The sequence below is a fragment of the Phyllostomus discolor genome, chromosome 2 (assembly GCF_004126475.2).
Source record: "Phyllostomus discolor isolate MPI-MPIP mPhyDis1 chromosome 2, mPhyDis1.pri.v3, whole genome shotgun sequence".
Taxonomy (NCBI): domain Eukaryota; kingdom Metazoa; phylum Chordata; class Mammalia; order Chiroptera; family Phyllostomidae; genus Phyllostomus; species Phyllostomus discolor.
This window is the reverse complement of record NC_040904.2, coordinates 100035133-100054752: the sequence shown is the minus strand read 5'-3', so window position 1 is coordinate 100054752 and position 19620 is coordinate 100035133. Positions and strand designations below refer to the sequence as shown.

Sequence of the window (19620 nt, the reverse complement as noted above, 5' to 3'; positions counted from 1 at the left end):
GTGGACAGCATAACCATGGGCAAGCACTGGGGATAAATTTTTTTTTATAAAGCAGTCTATCCTCAATAAGAATATGAGGTGGGATCTAGTAGGTGTGACAAAGATTATACATAAGTCATCTTTATTTTCTTTAATTTTTTAGATTTTTTTTTCATTTACAGTTGTCTGGCTTTTTTCCCCATTGCTCACCCCCTACTCTCACAGTCCTACTCCATCTGGTGCCCTACACCTACTGGTGCCCTACTCCATCACCCCCAACTCTCACAGTCAATCTCCCCCCATTGTCCATGCCCATGAGTCCTTTATTCCTGTTCCTTTGCTTACCCTTCCTCTTCTTTCCCCCATTATTCCCTTACCCCCTCCCCCTGGTCCCTGTCAATTTGTTCTTTATTTCCATGTCTCTGGTTCTATTTTGCTCATTTGTTTGTTTTGTTGATTAGGTTCCTCTTCTAGGTGAGATCATACGGTATTTGTCTTTCACCACCTGGTTTATTTCACTTAGCATAATGCTCTCCAGTTCCATCCATGCTGTCAGAAGGGCAGGAGCTCCTTCTTTCTTTCTGCTGAGTAGTACTCCATTGTGTAAATGCACCACAGTTTTTTGATCCAGTCATTTATGTTGGGCACTTAGGCTGTTTCTGGCACTTAGCTATTGTAAATTGTGCTGCTATGAACATTGGGGTGCATAAGGTTCTTTTGAATTGGTGATTCAGAATTCTTAGGGTATAATTCTAGCAGTGGGATCACTGGATTCAAAGATAGTTCCACAAATGCACAGTAACCAGAAGGGAGGGGAAAGAGGGAAAATGGGGAGAAAAGGGGGAAGGATCATCAAGAAGCATACATAAAAGATACATGGACAAAGCCAAAGGGAGTAGGATTGAGGGTGGGACAGGGGGGCGTGGTGGGTGGAGAATGGAGACAACTGTACTTAAACAACAATTTTTTAAAAAGGCAGTTCCGTTTTTAGTTTTTTGAAGAAATTCTATGTGGTTTTCCACAGTGGCTGCGCCAGTCTGCATTCCCACCAACAGTGCACTAGGGTTCCCTTCTCTCCACAACCTTGCCAGTACTTGTTGTTTGTTGATTTGTTTATGATGACCACTTTAACTGGCATGAAGCGGTACCTCATTGTGGCTTTAATTAGCATCTCTCTTATGGCTAGTGATCTTGAGTATCCTTTCATGTGTCTCTGAGCCCTCTGTATGTCCTCCTTGGAGAAGTATCTGTTCAGTTCCTTTGCCCATTTTTTAATTGGATTACTTGTCTTCATGGTGTGGACTCGTGTGAGTTCTTTACATATTTTGGAGATGAAACCCTTGTCTGAAGTATCATTGGCAAGCATGTTTTCTCATATGGTTGGTTCCCTTTTCATTTTGTTGATATTTTCTACAGCCGTGCAGAAGCTTTTTAATTTGATGTAGTCCCATTTGTTTATTCTTTGCCTTATATCCCTTGCCCTAGGGGACATATTGGTGAAGATATTGCTGCATGGGATATCTGAAATTTTCCTGCCTGTGCTCTCCTCTAGGACTTTTATGGTGTCACGACTTATACTGAAGTCTTTTATCTATCTTGAGTTTATTTTTGTGTATGGTATTAAGGTGGTGGTTGAGTTTCATTTTTTTTGCATGTAGCTGTCCAGATCTCCCAACACCATGTTGAAGAGGCTATTTTTACTCCATTTTATGCTTCTGCTCCCTTTGTCAAATATTAATTGACCGTGAAGACATGAGTTGTTTTCTGGAGTCTCTATTCTTGATACATTGGTCTATATGTCTATTTTTATGCCAGTACCAGACTGTTTTGATTACAGTGGACTTATAATATAGTTTGATATCAGGTATTGTAGTCCCTCCTACTTTGTTCTTTTTTCTCAAAATTGCTGAGCCTTTCAGGGTCATTTCTGGTTCCATATAAATTTTTGAAATGTTTGTTCTATATCTGTGATGTATGTCTTTGGTAGTTTGGTAGGGATTGTGTTGAATCTATAAATTGCTTTGGGTAGTATGGACATTTTGATGATGTTAATTCTTCCAATCCATGAACACGGTATATGCTTCCATTTGTTTGTGTCTCCCTTAATTTCTTTCATCAATGTTATGTAGTTTTCTGAGTACAGGTTTTTTACCTCCTTAGTTAAGTTTATTCCTAAATATTTTATTTTTTGTGTTGCTATAGTAAGGTAAATGATCTTTAAAGGTAAATGACCTTTAAAATAACAGTAATAATGAATGATGGCTAACACTTTAATTAGACTAGGCACCTATTTTACATACTAATTTCTTTTATTCCCACAGCAACCCTTCGAGGTAGTTACTGTTAGTGTCCCTGTTTGCCAATGAAGCAGTTGAGGCACAGAGATGTTAAGTGACTTGTCCAGGGAAACATTGCTAGTAAGTGATGGAGCTGGGATTCAGACCCAGACAGCATAGTCCAAGAGCCTGTCCTCTTGATCACTATTCTGTACTGCCCCTTGTTTCAGAAAGACAGTTAGGAAAAAAAGTGTTCTAATGCTGGTAAATACAGTAACAATCAGACTCATGTGTTAAATTTAAACTTAAATTAACTAAAATTAAAAATTTAGTTCCTTAGTTGAACTGGCCACATCTCAACTGCCCACTAACCATGTTGCTAGTGGTTACTGTATTGGATATTTTTATCACCACAGAAAATTCTTATATAAATAGCACTTAAATGAACATTAGTGTTATAGCAATTCAAGAGAGAAAGTGAAATGTTTGTGAAGAGTGGGAAATTATGTAGGGCATTAATGATTGAATGGGTGGCCTGGGCAATGGATGAATAGGGGATATATATGTTTTTTAGGTGAAAGAAGAGGCAATGGTAATAAATTCAGTTCTGATCATGATGAATGGTCGTATCTGAGTTATCCACCTGAAGCTATCCAGAAAGCATTTGAGAATGAGGTGTTGAAGCTCAAGAGAAAATTCTGAGTTGGAATCATCTGTATAGAGATAATCCTGAACCATGAGCGATGATGAGGTTTTCAAAAAAAGAACATTTAGAAAGAGAGGAGCTGATGAAGAACTTTAGAGTATATTTAGGAAGCTGAAAGTGAAAGAGGAGTCAGAGAAAGATTGATAAAATGTTAGGATAGCTAAGATGATGAAACACCACAAGAGAAGAGAGGTGAGAATTTCACAAAGGGAGGATTGATTTTTAGTATGAAATACTATAGAGATGTAAGGACTGAGAGGAAAAAAATGAATGTGGTAATGATGATGTCAGTGCTGACCTTTGAAAGTACAAAAATATTAGTGACAGAAATCAAATGATGTGAATAGGCTGAGAGGAAATAGAGACAAAGGTTTAAATCAATCTTTCGCAAAGGAGTGAAGAGATATAGAATAGAACGGAAAAGTGAAAGTTTTTTTAAAAAGGGGAAATGACCTTGGCTGAGGGCTAAACCAGATTACTGGAAAGGAGAGGTAATTAGCAACAAACACTATACTAGTCATCCATTAATGTGTTCATTTAGCACATGTATTACCTACTGGGTATCAGACACCGTAAGGAATGGGAAGTGCAGGCATACCTTATTTTATTTTGCTGTGCTTTATTCTATTTCACAGATGTTATGATTTTACAAATTAAAGGCAAGACCCTCTTACCTGCAAAAATATTACTACTCCCTTTAGTATGACTCTTGCTTTGTTGCAGTGGTCTGGAACAAACTTCAATATCTTTGAGGTACGCCTACACAGCAGTGAATGAGAGAAATTCAGTTCGTGTTCTGTGGCACGCTTTCCTAATTGCTCTTTGCTATCCTGCTCTTTCAACACTCTACTAAGACCTCCTACCTTTCTGCTTTTCTTTTTTTAAATATATTTTATTGATTATGCTATTACAGTTGTCCCATTTTTATTTTTCTCTCCTTTATTCCCATCCACCCTCTACCCCCACCCCCAAGGACATTCCCCCACCTTAGTTCATGTCCAGGAGTCATACATATGAGTTCTTTGTCTTCTCCATTTTCCATACTGTTCTTAACTTCCCCCTGTCTAGTTTGTACCTACCATTTATGCTTCTTATTTGCTGTACCTTTCCCCTTATCCTTCCCCCTCCCCCTCCCCACTGATAACCCTCCTTGTGGTCTCCATTTCTGTGATTCTGTTCCTGTTATAGTTATTTGCTTACTTTGTTTTTGCTTTTGTTTCAGGATTGGTTGTTAATAGTTGTGAGTTTGTTATCATTATACTGTTCATATTTTTTGTTCTTTTTTTTAGGTAAGTCTCTTTCATATAACATTTCATATAATAAGGGCTTGGTGATAATGAACTCCTTTAACTTGACCTTATCTGGGAAATACTTTATCTGCCCTTCCATTCTAAATGATAGCTTTGCTGGATAGAGTAATCTTGGATGTAGGTCCTTGCCTTTCATGACTTGGAATACTTCTTTCCAGTACCTTCTTGCCTGCCAGGTTTTTTTTGAGAAATCAGTTGATAGTCTAATGGGAACTCCTTTGTAGGTAACTGTCCCCTTTTCTCTTGATGCTTTTAAGATTCTCTCCTTATCTTTAATCTTGGGTAATGTAATTATGATGTGCCTTAGTGTGTGCTTCTTTGAGTCCAACTTCTTTGGAACTCTCAGAGCTTCCTGGACTTCCTGGAAGTCTATTTCCTTTGTCAGATGGGGGAAGTTCTCCTTCATTATTTGTTCAAATAAGTTTTCAATTTCTTGCTCTTGTACTTCTCCTTCTGGTACCCCTATGATTTGGATGTTGGAACATTTAAAGTTGTCCTGGAGTTTCTAAGCCTCTCCTCATTTTTTTGAATTCTTGTTTCTTCACTCTGTTCTGGCTGAATGTTTAGTTCTTTCTTCTGCTCCAAACCATTGATTTGATTCCCAGTTTCCTTCCCATCACTGTTGGTTCTCTGTACATTTTCAGTTATTTCACTTTTCATAGCCTTCACTTTTTCCTGTATTTTGTGACCATACTCAACCATTTCTGTGAGCATCCTGATTACCAGTGCTTTGAACTCTGCATCTGATAGGTTGGCTGTCTCTTCATCTATTGTTGGCTTCATCTAGGTTGGCTTATTTCTATTTTTGGAGCTTTGATCTGTTCTTTTATTTGGGCCATATTTTTGCCTCTTTGTGCCTATTATGTAGTAAGAGGCGGGCCTTAGGTATTCACCAGGGCAGGGCAACCCAGGTGGCTGTGTTGTGGCAGTGTATGTTGGGAAGGGGTGTGAGAGGGAACAGTGCTGCTTGCTCTGCTCTAGGCTGGCTACCAGTCACTTCCCCAACCATCCACAAGCAAATTGGGCCCTTCTGGTGCTGATTCCTGGGTGGGTGGGTTTGTATATGTTCTAGGACCCTGTGGTTCTCTCCAATAAACTCTCCTGTGAGGCTGGGAGTTTCTCCTGCTGCTGCAACCCACACAGATTTTTACAGTCAGAGGTTTTAAAGCTTTATTTCCCCATGCCATAACCCTAAGTTACTCAGTCTGTCTCTCTCCCCCATTGTTCATCCTGGTTTATCCTCACACAAAAGTAAGACCACTGGTCCTCCAGCCACCACCTTACCAAAAGTCCTCTCCACCCAGCTGCCTGTCTCCACCCCCTCCTACCAGTGTGGATGAATGTTTCTTCTTTAAACCCTTGGTTGTTGGACTTTCATACAGTTTGATTATCTGGCAGTGCTGGTTATCTTTTTGTTTTTAAATTTGTTGTTGTCCTTCTAGAGGTTGTGCAAGGAGGCCCAGTGTATCTACCTGCGCCTACATGTTGGCCAGATCTGCTTCTCTTTAGTAATAATTCAGCAGTCATATATGCTAAACCAAACTTATTAGCGTCAATAGTGGCCAGTGTTCTCTCTTGATGTGTATGATAGTCTTTACTAAATTTGTTTTTGCTTTTTTAAAGTTAGAAACAATGAATAAACTTCAAATGAGACAAAACCTTTTATACTTTGTCTTGATTTGGCTTTCATAAAAAGTCGAGAGTAAGTATATGAGAATTACCAATGCAACAGCAGCATTGAAGAGTATGGTTCCTTTTCCCATATGATGATCAGCAGACACTGTTGCTACCTTGTATAACTAAAGTCTGTAATGACTTTAAATATTAAATCCTTCATAACCTATTTAAATATAAAACATATTGCTTATAATTTGGCATTACCCCCACCCCATCATGTTGGGCTCTTACTTTAGCTCCAAGGAACCTCTTGTTGTGTCAAGATCAATACCTGTGATAATATTAAGCTTTGCCTTGGAAATCTTTTAGCCATGTAAGTGGTATAATGTTATAGCTACAAGCTACAAGCCACTGGTTTAATGTTTTCTGGACTTGTTCCATTTGAATTAAGTTAAACAGTATTAATTGAACAAGCTCAAAAGGAAGGACAACTTCTCTTCTAATTCTAGAGAAAAGCAATGAAAGTTTTGATTAGGGAAGATATTTTGTCAATCTGACTTGGAACTGTATATAGTCAAAAGGATCTGGGCAGTAGACTTGGTCATTGCAAAGCTAAGAGGGCATGCTACTTGGGAATTGTATTACATGGTGGCTATTCTTAGAGGAATTATAGTCATTTAGGGAGGTAACCTTAGACATTTGAAGTAATTTTAGAGATGAAAGTGGTGTATGACAATGGTTGCTAAACTTAATTATGTAATAGAATCGCCTAGGGGGCTTTCTTTAAAAATACAGATTTTTGAGCCCTACCCTTGATGCTTCAGGAGTGGTCCAAGAGTCTGTTTTTATCAAGTTCCTATTAGTTCTGAAAACTGTACCTGAGAAGCAATGGTATTCAGTAAAATAGTCAGCTGAATATAATAAAACCTTGGAGGATGAGATATTCTAAATTTATTCATTGATTTGAACAAACATAGCCAAACATCTAATATGTATTAGGTACTATACTGTTTTCTATGCCTACAAAGATGAATAATACATGATCCCTGTCCTTATGCTCAGAGTCTAATAGAAGAGATATTGGCAGATAAATAAAACAGTGTAGTTTGAAATGATAGACATGTACAGGATCTTAGGGGAGCAAATAGGAGTGCCTAAACCTCCCTGGTTGGTTTTAAGTCTTGGAGGAAAGGGAGACAGGATCAAGAAAGCTCCACTAACGTGACTGAGCTTTTTGATAACAGATAACTGACTCCTTATAACACTTTGTATTTTGTTTCAATTGTTTTGCTTTATCTTGCTAAAATATGTTTTCTTTCTCTTTTATTTTTTACTTTTTAAATATTTGTATGCTATTACAGTTGTCCTACTGTTTTCCCATTCTCCCCTCCTCCACCCAGCCTGACCCCCATTTCCATAAACATTCCCCTCACCATTGTCCATGTCAATGGGTCCTTCATGTATGTTCTTTGTCTAATCATTCCACCTTTCTTCAATCAGTCCCCACCTTCCCCTTCCCCTCTTAAACCTGTCAGTCTGTTCCGTGATTCTATGCCTCTGGTTCTATTTTGCTCTTTAGTTTATTTTGTTCATTAGATTCCTGTTATAAGTGAGATCATCACTTAGCGTAACAGTCTCCAGTTCATCCATTTTGTCACAAAAAGTAGGAATTACTTCTTCCTTTCTGCTGCATAGTATTTCATTGTGTAGATGAACCACAGATTTTTTTATCCACTCATTTACTGATGGGCACTTAGGCTGTTTCCAAATCTTGGCTATTATATATAAATAGCACTACTAAGAACATGGTGGTGTATAGACTTCCGGCAAGATGGAGGAATAGGTGGACGCACCGTACCTCCTCGTACAACCAAGATTAGAAAACCAATAATTTACAACAATAATTTACTATCAGAATAACACCCAGATCCGGCAGAGGATTTATCTGAATGGAAGTCGGGCAGCCAAGAAGTTGAAGTAGACGCGTTCATCCGGACTGGTAGGAGAAGACGAGCCAGGCGGGCGCGGGGCTGGCTCGGGTCGGCGGCGCGTGGAGGTCGGGGGAAGGTTTGGCGAGAAATCGGCGCAAAAGCCATCCGGGGGCGCAAGAAGGCAGCGGTGATCCCTGAGTACGCAAGCTGCGGCTGGCAGACCCAGAGGGGTAGCGTTGTGGACCAGGGCAGAACTCGCGGCCCAGAAGCCCAGACAAGGGTCTGAGTCCAGGGGAACGGAACTACCGCCATTGTTTTCTCCCGCCCCGCTCCTGCCCCCGCCCCACCCCCACATATAACGTCACAATCTAGCGACCGGGGTGCCCAGCCCCGGTGAGCACCTAAGGCTCCGCCCCCCACCGTAACAAGAGCAACCAGACCGGAAAAAAAAAAAGGAGAGACAGGGGAAAAAATATGTTTTCAACAGAGCAGGTCAGTCCCCCAGGACTCATCCTTTTGAGCAACCAAGAATTAGCCAATCTATCAGATGCGCAGTTCAAAACACTGGTGATCAGAAAGCTCACAGAACTGGTTGATTTTGGATGAAATTTAGATGAAAGAATGCAGATTACCATAAAACAGATGCAGGAAGACACGCGGAGGAGAGCCAATAGTGAAAGGAAGGAATATGAGTCTCCAAACAATACAGTGGACCAGAAGGAAGATAGAATCAACCAAGCAGGAAAGCATGATGAAATAAGAATTCAAAAAATTGAGGAAAAGATTAAGAGCATCCAAGACACCTTTAAACGTTCCAATATCCGAATTATAGGGGTACCAGAATCGGAAGGGGAAAAGCAACAGATTGAGCACATATTTGAACAAATAATAAAGGAGAACTTCCCCAATCTGGCAAAGGGAACAGTCTTCCAAGAAATCCAAGAAGCTCAGAGAGCCCCAAAGAAGTTGGACCCAAGAAGAAACACACCAAGGCACATCATAATTACATTAGCCAAGGTAAAAACGAAGGAGAGAATCCTAGAAGCAGCAAGAGGTAAGGGGACAGTCATCTACAAAGGAGTTCCCATCAGACTGTCAGCTGATTTCTCCAAAGAGACCTTACAGGCAAGAAGGGGCTGGAAAGAAATATTCCAAGTCATGAAAGACAAGGACCTACATCCCAGATTGCTCTATCCAGCAAAGCTCTCATTTAGAATGGAAGGGCAGATAAAGTGCTTCTCAGATAAGGTCAAGTTAAAGGAGTTCATCATCACCAAGCCCTTATTTTATGAAATGCTAAAGGGACTTATCTAAGAAAAGAAGATAAAGAAAAGATATGTATAGTAAAAGGACGGCAAACTCACAAATATCAACAACCACACCTAAAGCAAAACCAAAAGAAACTAAGTAAACAATTAGAACAGGAACAGAACCACAGAAATGGTGGGCACATGGAGGGTTAGCAGCAGGGGGGTGGGAGGAGGAGAGAGGGGGAAAAGGTATAGAGAATAAGTAGCATAGAATGTAGGTTGAAAATAGATAGGGGGAGGGCAAGAATAGTACGGGAAATGTAGAAACTAAAGAACTCATAAGTATGACACATGGACATGAACTAAAGGGGGAAATGTGGGTGGGAGGGGGGTACAGGGTGGAGGGGAGAGAAGGGGGGAAATCGGACAACTGTAATAGCATAATCAATAAAATATATTAAAAATAAAAAAATAAAAATAAGAAAAAGAACATGGTGGTGTATAAATTCTTTTAAACTGGTGTTTTAAGAGTCATCAGGTATATTCCCAGCAGTGGGATTTCTGGGTCAAAAGGTAGTTCCATTTTTAGTTTTTTTAAGGAAATTCCAGGCTGTTTTACAAATTGGCTGCACTAGTCTTCATTTCCACCAACAGTGCACTAGAGTTTCCTTTTCTCCACATCCTCGTCAGCACTTGTTGTTTGTTGATTTGTTAATGATGGCCATTCTGACTAGTATGAGGAGATATCTCATTGTGGTTTTAATTTGCATCCCTCTGATGGCTAGTAATATTGAGCATTTTTTCATAAGTGTATGGGCCATCTGCACATCCTCTTTGGAGAAGAGTTTATTCAGGTCCTTTGCCCATTTTTAATTGGATTGTTTGTCTTTCTGGTGTTGAATCCTATGAATTCTGTATACATTTTGGAGATTAAACCCATGTCAAATGTATCATTGGCAAATATGTTTTCCCATATCATCGGTTCCATTTTCATTTTTATGATGTTTTCTTTGGCCATGAAGAAGGTTTTAATTCGATGTAGTCCCATTTGTTTATTTTTTCCTTTATTCCCTTGCCCTAGAAGATACAGTGGAAAGAATATTACTAGATGGGATATCTGAAATTTTGCTGCCTGTGTTTTCCCTCTAGGATTTTTATGGTATCTCAACTTATATTTAAGTCTTTAATCTATTTTGAGTTTATTCTGGTGTATGACGTAAAATGATGGTCTAGTTCCAATTTTTTGCATGTATCTGTCCAGTTCTCCCAATGCCATTTATGGAAGAGTCTGGCTTTACTCCATTTTATGCCCTTGCCTCCTTCATCAAATATTAATTGACCGTAAAGACAATTAATGGATTTATTTCTGGGATTTCTATTCTGTTCCATTGGTCTATGTGTCTGTTCTTATGCCAGTACCAAACTGTTTTGATTACAGTGGCCTTGTAGTGTAGTTTGATATCAGGTATTGTTGATCCCTCCAACTTTATTCTTCATTCTCAAGATTGCTGAGGCTATTTGGGGTCATTTTTGGTTCCATATAAATTTTTGGAACATTTGTTTTATTTGGAACATTTATTGGTGAAATATACCATTGGTATCTTAATAGGAATTGCATCGAATCTATAGATTGCTTTGGGGCATGTGGACATTTTAATGATGTTAATTCTTCCAATCCATGAATATATGCTTCTACTTACTTGTATCTTCCTCAGTTTTTTTCTTCAGTGCCCTATGGTTTTCTGAGTACAGGTCTTTTACCTCCTTGGTTAAATTTATTCCTGGTACTTTTTTGTAATTGTTGCAACAGTAAATGAGATTGTTTTCTTAGTTTCTCTTTAATAATAGTTCATTATTGGTGTATAAAAATGCCATTGATTTCTGAATATTGACTTTGTATCCCAGTACTTCACCGAATTCATTTATTAGGTCTAGTAGTTTTTTGGTGGAGCCTATAGGGTTTCTATATTTAATATCATATCATCTGCAAACAATGACAGTTTGCTTTTTCTTTTCCAATTTGGATGCCTTTTTTTTCTTGTCTTATCACTGTACCTAGGACCTCCAGCACTATGTTGAAGAAGAGTGGTGATAGTGGACACCCCTTTCTTGTTCCTGATCTTAAGAGAAATGCTTTTAGTTTGCCCATTAATTATGATATGGGCAGTAGGTTTTTCATATTTGACCTTTGTTATGTTTAGGTATATGTTCCCTCTATTCCAACTTTGCTGAGCGTTTTCATCATATACGTGTGCTGGATTTTATCAAATGCTTTTTCTACATCTATTGATACAATCGGGTGATTTTTGTTTTTCATTTTGTTTATGTGATGCATCACATTTATTGATTTGTAGATATTGTAACCATCCTTGCATCTCTGGAATAAAACTCACTTGATCATAGTGTATGATCTTTTCGATGTATTGTTGGATCCAGTTATCTAATATTTTGTTGAGGATTTTAGCATCTGTGTTCATCAGAGATACTGACTATAATTTTCTTTCTTTGTTGTGTCTTCACCTGACTTTGGAATTAGTATAACAGTGGCCTTGTAAAAAGAGTGTGAAGATCTTCCCTCTCCTTGAATTTTTTTTGAATAGTTTGAGAAGGATCTGTATTAGTTCTTCGAATGATTTGTAGAATTTGCCTGTAAAGCCATCTGGTCCAAAGCATTTGCGTGCCAAGACTTTTTTGATCACTTCTTCAATCACTACTTGTTATCACTCAATTCAGGTTTTCTAATTCTTCCTGATTCAGTTTTGGAAGATTGAGTCTTTCTGGAAATTTATCATTTTACTCAGGTTGTCCAATTTCTTGACATATAATTGTTCATAGTAATTTCTCCTATTTTTAAATATTTTTGTGATGATATATATTTTTAAATTTTTTATTGTATTTTTTCCATTACCATTTAGCCCACTTATACACCCTCCCCACCCCTACAGTCACCACACTATTGATTGTCCTTGTCTATGAGGTCCTTTTCCCTTTTGCTTGATCCCTCTCCCAGCTAACCTCCCCCACCCTTCACTGTCATCCCACTATGAATCTGTCTCTGTTTTCCTTGTTAGTTCAGTTTGTTAATTAGATTCCACATGTGAGTGAAATCATATGTTATTTGTCTTTCTCTGGCTTATTTCACTTAGTTTAATGTTCTCCAGGTCCATCCATGCTGTCACAAAGGGTAAAATTTTCTTCTTTTTTACTGCCAAGCAGTATTCCATTGTATAAATGTGCCATAGTTGTTTTATCTCCTCATCTTCTGATGGACACTTGGGCTGCTTCCATATCTTGGCAGTTGTAAATTATGTTGCAATGAACATAGTGGTACTATGTTCTTTTAAATTAGTGTTTTGAGTTCCTTTGGATGTATTATCAGAAGTGGGATTGCTGTGTCAAAAGGCAGATCCATTTTTAATTCTTTGAAATATCTCCATACTGCTTTCCACAGTGGCTATACCAATCTGTATTTCCATCAACAGTAAAAAAAGGTTCCCCTTTCTTCACATTCGTACTAGCACTTTTTATTTGTTGATTTATTGATGATAGCCATTCTGACAGGTGTGAAGTGATATCTCATTGTGGTTTTAATTTGCATTCTTCTGATGATTAGTGACACTGGGCATCTTTGTATATGTCAATGGGCCATCTGTATGTCCTCTTTGGAGAGGTGTTTATTCAGGTCCATTGCCCATTTTTTTAATTGTTTTTTTTGTGTGATGTTGAATTTTGTAAGTTTTTAAATAAATTTTGGATATTAACCTTTTGTCAGATGTATCAGTGAATATATTTTCCAATTCTGTGGATTGTCTTTCCATTTTTATTTTGTTGATGTTTTCTTTTGCTGTGCAAAAACTTTTTAGTTTGATGTAGTCCCATTTGTTTATTTTTCATTTTGTTTCTTTTGCCTGGAGAGATATATCCAATAAAATATTGCTATTTGCAGTGTTCAAAATTTTGCTGTGTAGATTTTCTTCTATGATTTTTATGGGTTCAGGTCTTACATGTTAGACCCAATATTGCCTTCCATTTTAAATGAGAGCTTTGCTGGGTAGAGTAGTCTTGGTTACAAGTCCTTGCTCTTCATTACTTCAGTGTTTCATGCCAATTACTGCTGGCCTACATTGTATCTATTAAACATCCAAATTGTAGTGTGGTGGCTGTGGTTGTCTGAAGTTCAAGGAACTGGTCCAAGATGGATAAAAATGTGGAATTCATCAACATAATAATGACATTTAAAATTATAAGATTAGATGAAATTGTCAAGATAGCAAGTGTTGACTGAGAAGAAATGAGATCTGAGAACTAAACCTTAGGACACTCCAACAATTAGAGAATAGACAGATAAGGACAACATATAGAGACTGAAAAGGATTAGCCAGTGAGGTGGGAAGAAAACCAGGGGAGTATAGCATCCTGGAAGATAAATGAAGAAAGTATTGCAAGCCAGAGGAATTATTAGTTGTGTCAAATGGTAGAGTAAGTTGAAAATTGTTCACTGATCACTGAATTTAGCAATGTGGAAGCCATTGGTGACCCTGATAAGGAATGATTCAGTAGGGTGATTGGGGCAAAAGTGTGACAAGAATGAGTTCAAAACAGAATGTAAGGAGAAGAATTAGAGACAGTTGAGAATAGACTCAAAAGTCCTTTGGAGGACTTTCACTATAAAAAGGAATAGAGAAACCCAAATCATTAATTTGAAAGAATATAAGCACCCCTATGTTCATTGCAGCATTATTTATAATAGCCAAGATTTGGAAGCAGCCCAAGTGTCCATGGTAGATGAGTGGATAAAAAAGCTGTGGTACATTTATATAGTGGAATACTACTCAGCCGTGAAAAAGAAGAAATTCTTACCTTTTGCAACAGCATGGATGGACCTGGAGCGTATAATGCTAAGTAAAATAAGCCAGTCAGAGAAAGACAAGTACCATGTGATTTCATTTATATGTAGAATCTAATGAACAAAAAACAAAATAGAAACAGACTCATAGATACAGAAAACAGACTGACAGTTGTCAGAAGGGAGGAAGTCTGGGGGTGCTGATGAAAAAGACGAAGGGGATTAAGCAAAAAAAAAAAACTCTTAGACATAGACAACAATATGGTGATTACCAGAGGGAAAGGTGGAAGAAAAGGGTAAAGGAGGGATAAATGGTGATGGAAAGAGACTTGACGTTGGGTGGTGAATACATACAATATGAAGAAAAGAAAGAAAGAAAGAACTTGTTTGTTTATTGTAAATAAACAAACAAGTAAATAAAGAAACAGAAGTGGCATAGTAGCTTGAGGAAGTAGAAGGTTATTTTTTTTCTAAAAAATCATGTGAAAAATTATGGCATGTTAATACACTGGTGGAAATTACCCAACTGAAAGGGAAAGTTTGGTGATGAGAGGAGCTCCACTTCGACCAGAAAGATGAGATAGGATCTCATGCCTTAGGGACACAGACAGCCTATCTCTCACAGCTAGAGAAAAAGTGGATTATATAGGTACAAATGCAGGGAAAAGGACAGATATGGGGAGAACAGGTTGTAGAAGTCCTCTTCTGATTGTTTCTGTCAGGAAGCAAGGTAATTAGCTGTGTTTGAGGATAAGGAAGGGATATTGAAATTTTTAAAAAGAGGAGACGTATCTAGGAGAGAAAAAGAGGAAATGAACTATATGCAATGACTGAAAGACAGCTCCAAAGGTACACCTCAGTTTAAAATGAATTCAGTCAGTTTGAATGTGTATTTTTCTGAGCTTCACATTTAGCTACCTGGGTTGTAGACGTGGAAATCAGGGAAAAGGTGGATGTAATTAGGGTTGATATTTTGTCAGGTGAATACAGTGTAAGAGGGGACAAAGCAGTGACTAAAACGACAAATGATGGAATTTATGCTTAGTCAGGAAAGGAGGATTTGGAAGTAGAAGGGGAAGCTACGAAAGGTGTTAGGATCAATTAAGTACATATAGAGTCCTGCGAGGTCAAAGATTATAATTAGTGTTGGAGTATTAGAGGGAGAAAGTTTGAGATAATGATATGCAATGTCCAGTGCTTTAAACTAGAATGAGGGTGCTTACCAGTTTGTTAAGTGGCTATAATAATTATTTTTATGGATTGATTTCTTTAGGTTCATGACTACAAAGAAGGAACCCCAGAAGAGAAGACCTACTATATAGAATTATGGGATGTTGGAGGCTCTGTGGGCAGTGCCAGCAGTGTGAAAAGCACAAGAGCAGTGTTCTACAACTCTGTAAATGGTAAAGCATTTTTTATTTCTACCATTTCTTAATGTTCTAAGAGTACAGATCCTCTAATGTGGAATGCTGTGGGATGCTGGACTCATCTTAATTTAAGAAAGATTTAATTACTCACAACTCTTAATTTAAATCCGTGTATCACATTCCCATTTGTGTTTCTAGATTCTAACCATGTAATTCAGAACATTGAATATTTGCTTTGTCTAAGTGTTTCTATTTATATTATTGTCATAAAATAAATATTAAGAAATAAAATTGTATTTGGGGTACTTGACATTAACCATGGGGCTTTCAAAACACCATTCCCTGGGAATCCTAGTTCACCAGTAAGTTGGGTAAGTACAATAGAACTATTAGGAATCCCACAGTTTAAGCCAGATGTCACAGAGTTACAAAGATTTCTTTCATCTGCCCCTTAGGGGGAGTCCTATATAGTTAATTATGAAGAGATAACTAAGGGTGTCTTTAGGGGTGCAAAAATTTCCTTCAGTTACAAAGATTTAAAAACCTGGAGGCTACTACATGCCTCCAAACAGAGGCATGTAATAGAGGACATAATTACAGTTAATAGGGGGCCTACTCTGTGTCAATAGACTAAACCACTGACACCTAGGATTTACCGATAGAGTTTCTTTATCTTTTGCTCTTTTTTAAGTTAATTTGTTAAACCGTTTTTTACTGTGAAATACAATTTCAACTTGTCTTCGATTGATATACCAAAAGATTTGGCATCTCACCCCTTCCCGCCTGGTGTATGCATTTATCATTCACTATTAAGTAAGCATTGCAATTGCTAAGTACTTCCTTCATTTCTTTTTAAAATTTTTTTTATTGTTGTTCAATTACAGTTGTCTGCATTTTCCCCCCACCACTCCCCCCAGCCAAGTGTCCTTTATAGTAGTTCCTGAAAACTCTTCCTCCCATCCTCCCCTCCCTCTCCCCTCTGGCTGTTGTTAAATTGTTCTTAATTTCAATGTCTCTGGTCATATTTTATTTGCTTTTTTCTTTTGTTGATTATGTTCCAGTTAAAGGTGAGATCATATGGTATTTGTCCCTCACTGCCTGGCTTATTTCACTTAGAATAATGCTCTCCAGTTCCATCCACGCTGTCCCAAAGGGTAGGAGCTCCTTCTTTCTCTCTGCTGCGTAGTACTCCATTGTGTGAATGTACCATAGTTTTTTGATCCATTCATTTACTGATGGACACTTAGGTTGCTTCCAGCACTTGGCTATTGTAAATTGTGCTGCTATCAACATTGGGGTGCATAGGTTCTTTTGGATTGGTGTTTCAGGATTCTTAGGATATAATCCCAGCAATGGAATTGCTGGGTCAAAAGGCAGTTCCATTTTTAGTTTTCTGAGGAAATTCCAGAGTGTTTTCCACAGCGGCTACACTACTCTGCATTCCCACCAGCAGTGCACTAGGGTTCCCTTTTCTCCACATCCTCTTCAACACTTGTTTGTTGATTTGTTTAAGATGGCCATTCTGATTGGTGTGAAGTGGTATCTCATTGTTTTAATTTGCATCTCTTTGATGGGTAGTGATGCTGAGCATCTTTTCATATGTCTGTGGCTCTGTAGCTTCCCTGGAGAAGTATCTGTTCAAGTCTTTTGCCCATTTTTTAATTGGGTTTTTGTCTTCCTGGAATGGAGTCATGTGAGTTCCTTATATATTTTGGAGATCAAGCCCTTGTCCAAGGTATCATTGGCAAATATGTTTTCCCATATAATTGATTTTCTTTTCATTTTAATGCTGTTTTCTTTAGCCATGCAGAAGCTTTTTAATTTCATGAAGTCCCATTTGTTTATTTTTTTCTTTATGTCCCTTGTTCTAGGGGACATATCAGTGAAGATGTTGCTGCGTGGAATGTCTAAGATTTTCCTGCCGATGTTTTCCTCTAGGACTTTTATGGTGTCATGACTTATATTTAAGTCTTTTATCCACCTTGAATTTATTTTTGTGTACGGTGTAAGTTGGTGATCGGGTTTCACTTTTTTGTGTGTAGCTATCCAGATCTCCTAGCACCATTTGTTGAAGGCAAAATGGTTTAAAACAGTGGGACTGTATTCTATGGTATTTAAAGTAACAACCTGTAGAGAAGAGATAGGAGATCCTTTTGATATGGATAGCATTAACCATGATATTTCACCCAACTAGCCATTTTTTAGAAAGGGTGGAAAAAGATAAGACGATAAGACTCTTAATAGGGGTGGTAAAGGATTGTGAGTTGGATTTAGAAAGCAGTGAGCTTGTGGAAGGTCAGATTATGAGGTAAAGTGATAGTAAAGGATAGAAAATAGGTGTAGCATGCAAGAGAATAGAGTTAACCATTACAGTAATAAAGTTCAGGAAACAGGGAAGTGAGCTAAGATTCGGGAGGGGTGCTGTGTAGTATTTACAATTGTATGGAACAGCAACTATTTACAATAGCAATGGAGCAACAATCATATGACAGAATCTATGTGATTTGAATAACAAGAATTGGTAGTACAGGACATAGAGTAGTGTGCTATTGGAACACAAGTGAAGTGAAAGACAGAAAATTAAAAATACACTATGAAAGAGAGAACAGGGGAAACCAGTCAAACAATGCAATTTAACAAACCAAACAAAGAAGACTAAACAGAAAGAAGAGAAATATAAAAATAGTAATAAAATAAAAGATGTAAGAATAATGAAAAAAATAATGATACAAATAAATAATACAATAATACAAAAATAATAATACAAATTATAAAAATAATAATACAAATAATACAAAAATAATAATACAATAACTTGCAAGTTCTCTATAGTAGCAAAGTGAAATTTATCTCACTCTCACAGTTGTTGGGATGACCCCTCTTTGAGTCTAACTCTGGTCTTTGAAGAAGGAATAAAAAAGAAAGAAGGAAGGAAATGAAGGAATTTAAAAAAAAAAATTTTTTTAAAGCCTCCTGCTGGCTTTAAACCAGCCAAGCCAGTTCTGCTGTCTTCCTGGATGCCTGCAGGCTGGGGCGGGGGAATGGGTTTTGCTTTTCTCCCTTCCTGTGCTGCACTGTTCCTAGTTGCCCAGCCTCCAACCCAGTTCCTCAATTCACTGCCAGGCACCCAGTTCCCTTTTGTGCACAGCCTACCCTTCAGTCCACCAGTTACTCTCTCCTTGAGGTACACCAATTAGGGGCAACTCACACACCACCTTCTCGCTCTTTGCTGTCCTAGATGCTACGAACTCTCAGAGCCCCTTCAGGGTAATTCAGTGCCCCATTGAGTTGTCTTTCTGGGGGTTGCTGACTCCCTGAGCCCTGCAGCTCTCCTCTGGGATGGGGGTGGTCTTTGCCTTCCTCTTCGAGAACCTGGCAGCCCTGCTGGGCTCTTGGCTCAGGGGCCCGGTGGGAGGTGCCTCTGGGCAGCAGGGTCAGGATTGCTCTGTCTAGCGGCTGAGGGCCTGAGCACTAGGCCTCTGCTGCTAAGGCAGGACTGGCAGCCACTGGGCCTAGTGGTCAGGTGCAGCTGTCCTGTGGGCTGCGGGTGTGAGTGCTCGGCCTCTGCTGCTGGGACAGGATGGGCAGCTGCCAGGTCTCGGGGATCCAGTGCGCACCATCCCTGGGGCTCCAGGTGTGAGCATAGTACGGCCAGATGGGGGCAGGAGACCAGGTGGAGTGGGGCAGCTGCTACGGAGAATTCCCAAACAGCCGCTGAGTGCCTCTTTCTTTTTGAAAAATTCCTCCCATTAAAGCCCACCACTCCAAACAAGCGCCTGGCCTGCCACATAGCCCAGCTCTCCAACCAGACTGGGACTGACCAGGTCAAGGTCCGTCACTGCCCAACTCTCCAGCCTGGGTCCAGTCTCAGTGGGTGCACACCACCCCTGTGTGTTTGCCACTTTGTCCTTATTCCCACCTGTGACTTCAGGCATCCAGGTCCCTCCTGGTGCTGCTCAAACCTTGTTTGGCAGGAAAGGGAGCTGTTGACCTGGCTCTCTCTCAAGAATCCTGCAACAGACCCAGAGGGCGCTGGGCCTGGGGCTGCAGCTGCCCTGGTCCCTGCACTAGTCCCAGGGACCTTATTGTCCTGAAGCACTCTCCTTATCATCTGATTTTTCAATGTTCTCTACAGTTTTTGGTCTCCAGTCTTCATATATGCTGGGATACCCTTGGCTGTTCACTCTGTTCCTCAGAAGACCAGCTAGGTGTTTCACCCATGTGCAGGGGAAAGTGGACTCCGCTCCCACCTATCTCACCACCATCTTCTGATCGACCTGAAGCACTTGGGTGCAAAATGCCTAGGTGAGAGGATTCTGGAGGAAGCTGCTGTCCACT

General features: G+C 39.1%; 1 protein-coding gene across 2 annotated transcripts in view; it reads left to right on the top strand.

Moving 5' to 3' along the window:
- Positions 1 to 19620, top strand: part of RABL3 (RAB, member of RAS oncogene family like 3) — a 57005-nt gene that overhangs the window by 13070 nt on the left and 24315 nt on the right. For both annotated transcript variants that reach the window (XM_028505047.2, XM_036018146.1), the window contains exon 3: positions 15189 to 15318. In XM_028505047.2, the coding sequence (XP_028360848.1) occupies positions 15189 to 15318 (130 nt within the window). The remainder of the gene's footprint in view (positions 1 to 15188; positions 15319 to 19620) is intronic.